This window comes from Elephantulus edwardii, unplaced genomic scaffold (assembly GCF_000299155.1).
Source record: "Elephantulus edwardii isolate Elephantulus edwardi_28Jun2011 unplaced genomic scaffold, EleEdw1.0 scaffold00047, whole genome shotgun sequence".
Lineage (NCBI taxonomy): Eukaryota > Metazoa > Chordata > Mammalia > Macroscelidea > Macroscelididae > Elephantulus > Elephantulus edwardii.
The window spans coordinates 8059251-8065459 of NW_006399797.1; the positions used below are offsets into that span (position 1 = coordinate 8059251).

General features: G+C 43.7%; 1 protein-coding gene across 1 annotated transcript in view; it reads left to right on the top strand.

Moving 5' to 3' along the window:
* SRGAP1 (SLIT-ROBO Rho GTPase activating protein 1) overlaps window positions 1–5474 on the top strand; it is a 399631-nt gene extending 394157 nt beyond the window's left edge. Inside the window, exon 22 of the mRNA XM_006886050.1 lies at window positions 4756–5474. Coding sequence (XP_006886112.1) covers window positions 4756–5133 — 378 coding nt within the window. The 3' untranslated portion in view covers window positions 5134–5474. The remainder of the gene's footprint in view (window positions 1–4755) is intronic.
* The last annotated feature ends 735 nt before the right edge of the window (window positions 5475–6209 follow it).

The window sequence follows — 6209 nt, forward strand, 5'->3', positions numbered from 1 at the left end:
TTCTCCTTCTATTCTCCTTAGTCATTGTCCAACTCTCTGATGCATAACAAGTGATTGCGAAGACCATGGCCTGTATCAGACGCACCTTAATCTCCAGAGAGACACCATTGCTCTTCAGCACTTTGGAGAGGTCCCTAACAGCAGACTTTCCCATGGCAATGCACCTTTTAATTTCCTGGCTGCTGGTGCCAAGACTGTTGACTGTGGAACCAAGCAAACTAAAGCTGTGTACAATCTCAATCTCTTCACCATCCATCCTGATGCTGCCAGTTGGTCCAGTGGTACAGCCAGTGACAGAGCAAAGAATAGGTCCTCAAGCATCTTCCAACCATCAGTGAAGCTTAAAAAATAATGCAGTTGATTGGAAAAAGAGTGACCAGGAAATGGCTGAAACACATTTGAGGAAAGAAAACCTGCTATCCAACTATGATATGACTAATGTTCAAGTTCTTTTCAGTATCCTAACTAAAAAGAATTCAGGATAGCAAATAAGTTTGGATGAAGAGTCTAGTGTGACTTTTGGGGTTTTTTCAGCTAAGTCCGTTTCAAATGTCTAGTAATTTCTTAACAAAAATCAAATGGACTTTTGACGTTTTGTTTCTAAAAGTTAATGGCCTACACGAAGCTGGTTTTAGGCGTATTCTAAAATTGTGATGCTTGACTATAGCTACGTTTAATGATTCAGAAATTCAGTATGTCCTGCTGGCTGCAGGCACCTGAGCACATTTTGGTTAGAGAAATGGGGATGAGGAGATTGAGAGAGGGATGGAAGGGCATCATTAGATCTGTTTAACCTTTTTTCCTTCTAAAGTAAAAAATTCTTTTTCTTATAAATCATTGGGTAAAATCAGATTCTGCAAATTTTCTTTTTGTGACAGATATTTCTTATTTTTTTTAAAAAAGACAAACCCATATGTTTAGCAGCAAATGGAAATCACATATGAAAGTAATCATTTGAAACATGATATCATCCTCACAAAATGGCTTCCAGCTTTGACCTTTATTTATTTTTCCATCTCAAGTTTTCAGATTTTCCCAGGAAGACAAGTAGCACGCCAATCATAATAGTCATGAAAAATAAAACAAAAAACCCATGCAAATTGTTTTCTAAAATAGGCCAACGGAATCTCAGAGGGTGCTTTTAAAAACACTGCAGTATTGGTAGGTGATCATTGTATCCATGATATGCATTATTGGAGACATTCTGTATGTCTATGTCCCTTCGAGTCAGAACAGACCTATAGCTGACCCTCCAGTGGATTTTCAGAGGCAGTAAATTGCACAAGAAGAGATTGTGCATCATTTTTCCACAGAGCAGCTGGTGGATTTGAACCGCATGCCTTTAGGATTGCAATGCAGCTTCCTCCCATGAGGACACCAAAGCTCCCTAATTTAACATTGCCATTGCTGTTGTTGTATGTCATCAAGTCGGAACTGACCCAGAGCTGACCCTCAGTGGGTTTTCAGAGGCAGTAATCCACGGGAGGAGATTGCCCATCCAGAGCAGCTGGTGGATTCAAACCACGTGACTTCAGGATTACAGCCCAAGTTCTTACCACTAGGCCACCATAGTATCCCTGTTTATTCATTTAACTAACCTCTTCCCCTCTTGCGCTCTCCCTCCACCCTCCCAAGCATGATGTCCCTCTCCAAGGACCAGTCCCTCCTTACAACATGTCCAAACTATGTCAGATGAAGGAGGAGCAGCCTGGTTTAACCCTCTCCAGGATGAATCTGTTTGTTTTCTTGGCAGTCCATGGTACATTCAATACTTTTCTCCAGCACCACAGCTCAAAGGCATCAATTCTCTTTCTGTCCTTCCTAGTCATTGTCCAACTCTCAGATGCATAACAAGTAATTGCGAAGACCATAGCCTGGTAGCCAGGAAGTCAAAAAACATATTGCAGTGGGAAAGTCTGCTGTTTAGGAATCTCTCCAAAGTACTGAAGAGCAATGGTGTCACTCTGGAGACTACGATGCGTCCAATACAGGCTATGGTCTTCGCAATCACTTGTTATGCATCTGAGGGTTGGACAATGACTAGGAAGGACAGAAAGAGAATTGATACCTTTGAGCTGTGGTGCTGGAGAAGAGTATTGAATGTACCGTGGACTGCCAAGAAAACAAATATTCATCCTGTAGAGGGTTAAACCATGCTGCTCCTTGGAGGCAAGGATTCTGGGACTTTGTCTGACATAGTTTGGACATGTTGTAAGGAGGAACAGGTCCTTGGAGAGAAACATCATACTTGGGAGGGTGGAGGGACAGCGCAGGAGAGGAAGGCCCTCTATGAGGTGAATTGATTCAGTGACTGGGGTAATCGGGATGGGTGTGTCGGAGGCAGTGAGATTGGCACAGGATAGAGCAGAGTTTAGGGCTGTTGTACATAGGGTCGCTATGAGTTGCAAGCGACTCAACGGCACATAACAACAACAACAACAACTGGTGCCAAGGGTGTTGACCGTGGAGCCAAGCAGACAAAAGTTGTGAACAATCTCAATCACTTCACCATCCATCCTGATGCTACCAATTGGTCCAGTGGTGAGAATCTTTGTCTTCTTGACATCAAGCCTCAATTCATACTGAAGGCTGCAGTCCTTGACCTTCTGCAGCAAGTGCATGAGGTCCTCCTCAGTTTCAGCAAGCAGGGTTGTGTCATCTGCATATCGCAGATTGTTGATAGATCTTCCACCAATCCTGACGCCACACTTCTCCTCATAGAGCCCAGCCTCTCAGATAATCTGCTCAACAGGTAACAACAACCTTTATTGACCTTTGCTGTATGTCCGGTCCCATTCTGGCCTTTATCAATGCACAGTTCCCTCCTCCTTATTAATAGTTCCCTCCTCAAGGCGCTTACAGTCTATTGGAGAAAGGAATAGAGACCAGCTACTAGGGAAGGTTTAGTGAAGGGTATGCATTCTGGTGGCTTAGTGGTAAGGAGTTTTGCTGCCGACTCAAAAGTGTGTGGTTCAAATCCACCAATTATTTCAAGGGAGGAAGACAGGCATTCTCCTCCCTTGTAATTTAAAACCTGCACCAGCTAATCCTAGGAAAGGATGGACAGTCTCCTCCCATGTAATGAAAAACCTCTAAAAAGGCAATGGAGAGTCAGCTGGGAGTTGGTTTTGACTTAACAGCACCTAACAACAACAGAGTGCTCAGGTGAGTGGAAGGAGTCTTGGGAATGCAAGGAAGAGGCATTTCAATCAGACCAGGGCAGAGGTCGCCACTCTGTCTTCCCCAGCACCCCGCCTTTCAGAAAACAGCCGCTCTATAAATCACCTTTTACTAACAAAGAAATTCATAGATAATATACATGTTTTGGAAAAAATATGTAAAACTCTATATTCAGTAAAGGAGAGACTAAATACTGAAACAACATATGCTTGAGCTAGACTACACTAGAAAACAAATAGATGGATTCACGTGTATGTGGCAAAGCCACAAATGCAATAATTAAAAATTCATAATGATACAGGACTGTTGGATTAATTGGTTTTTAACTCAAATTCCATGAGCAATGTTTGCATTAGTGATGGGACTTTCTCAAAATGCTAGAAAATTCTTTCCCCCCCCCTTTCTGTCCCGCTAGAAAATTCTTGATCATAGAAAAACCAACTGCCTCATAGCAAACCTGTAGCAGAGACTAGAACTGTCCCTTGCAGTTTCAAAGGTTGTAAATCTTTACAGAAGTGACAGCCTTAATCTTTATCCTAGGGCTAAATGCCTTAACAACAATGCCAGCGTCTAATAGTTGCCTTCTTGAAAAATTCAGTATCATGCCAAAAATTCTTTGCAAGTGCATGGGCATCTGCATATGTGAGGAAACGGTTGGGTTCTAGATTCAGGTTATTATGAACAGGGTTTTCCCTTGCAGAAATACCTTGAGGGAAATTTGACACAATATAGGACTCTTCATTGTTTATAAACTGTCCAAGATGCTTGCAAGATATCTGCTATCTCTGTCCCCATCTACGAAATGCCAGCAGTGCCAGCCAGTCATTGTGGAGTTAAAAAATTCTGCACAGAGTACAGATTATAAAAATGCCCATGTGTGCGGTGTTATTTTCATTGAGAGCCACTAAACAAGGGAGGGCATTCTAGGGAGGACGTCAGCCACTTTTAAATAACTGCTAGGTGTTATGTAAGTGCTTAGTAAGTTCTCAAAATTCTTTGTTGAATGAATTAACATTGTAGCCTGATGTGTATCATTCCTATTCACATTCTTTGAAAAACTGCAGCAATATCTAAATGTAAGCTACCTTTTAACCACCAACTGAAACTTGAGTAAGTCGGCGTGCAATGTCAAAACCACTAAAAGGCAGGAATGACAAATGTTTGATGTTACTTCATAAGCAATTACATCTTAGTCTCTTAAACACTTAGAGTCAAAATAATTGTGTGTGATGGCATTATGTTTCTATATGGTGGTGGTGGTGATGGTTTGTCCCATAGAGTCAGAACTAACTCACAGCTGACCCTCCGGTGGGTTTTCAGAGGCAGTTAAACACAGGGAAGAAGATTGCCCATCCTTCTCCCACAGATCAGATGCTGATCTCGAAGCGCGTGCCTTTGGGATTGCAGTGTAGCTCCTTGCCACTAGACCACCAGAGCACCTTGTACTCTATAGGTGATGAAGTTCACATAGTCATACTCTTCACTGACCTGCTTGCTCTGAAATGAACTGTATAGGTTTCTCCGTTGGTATTGATCATCAGCCTGTTCTCAGTGTTTCTAATGATCTCTCAACAGGATATTGAGGATACAATGAACACTGCCTTGAATGAACTCCGAGAACTGGAGAGGCAGAGTACGGCCAAGCACGCCCCTGACGTGGTGCTGGATACCTTGGAGCAAGTGAAGAATTCTCCCACCCCCGCCTCTTCCACGGAATCTCTCAGCCCTTTGCACAACGTTGCCCTCCGGAGCTCTGAGCCCCAGATTCGCCGCAGCACGAGCTCCTCCAGTGACACGATGAGTACTTTCAAGCCCATGGTAGCGCCCAGAATGGGTGTCCAGCTGAAGCCCCCGGCCCTCAGACCCAAACCCACTGTCCTTCCAAAAACAAACCCAACCATAGGACCTGCCCCGCCTTCCCAGGGTCCCACAGACAAGTCCTGCACAATGTAAAAACCAGCCCAACAAGGTTATCAGAGGAGTTGGTTAAAAAAGAAAAAAGAAAAAAAGAAATGGATTTGTGGCAGAAGTCACCAATCCATAGCTTTCATTGGTGTTGTGCTTGTAACTGGAGCCCTTTTGGCTTTTCTATGTTCCCGAATGTAATGTCTGAGACTAGCTAAATTAACACGGGCATTTGTATTTTGTATTTTTTTTTTTAATAACTGGACATACGTCATTTTAAAGACAATAGAAACACTTAGACTTACTTGAAAATCCAATGCTGCACCACATGCAATGAAAGCAACCCCACTCTCTGCATTGTACTGTGCTTCAGACATAGAGTAGCCTAGGAAGCAGGAAGAGCACACTGGTGGCACAGTCTTAAAGGCACTCAGCTCCTAACCAAAAGGTTGGCGGTTCAAACCCACCAACTACTCCACAGGAGAAAGATGTGGCCATCTACTTCCACATTTACAGCCTTGGAAACCCCATGGATCGGTTCTAGTCTGTCCTGTTGGGTGGCTAAGAGCTGCAGTCAACTTGAAAGCAATGGGTTTGGTTTCTAGTGAGTCAGAAATGCCTTGACCAAGACACTAAAGTTCGTGTTCCAGGTCTTGTTGAGTTTAACCAGGATGGGTCAGTGGAATGCCAGGGAAGGGCAGAAAGCTGGAAAATGGCATTATTTAGTAGCCGACAGTGAGTAGTGCTGATCCCGTGTGGGGGCCCAGCTCATCCTGAAGGCAGGCAGTAGTCACAGGGGGTCCTTCCTTAGTTTGAGCGGTTTCCTCCTTCAAAATAATAATTCCCCTGGGTCCCAATTAAAAGCTCAGTGGGAGCAGAGAGAACCTCCACTGTTACCGCTTGAACTGAACCTGGAAAGGAGAACGGCACCTGCAGCTGTCACTGTCACTCCCCCTTCACAAGCCCTGCCAGGCCCTCGAAGACCTCCAGTCTGTCCCCAGGATTCATGAAGGACTATAATGCACCGTCTAATTTAAAGACTCCCTGCTCACGCGATTCAACAAGCTTCTTCAGAAATCTGTCACTTAACCACTCCTCGAAAATATTTCTATCTCCCCCTAAAT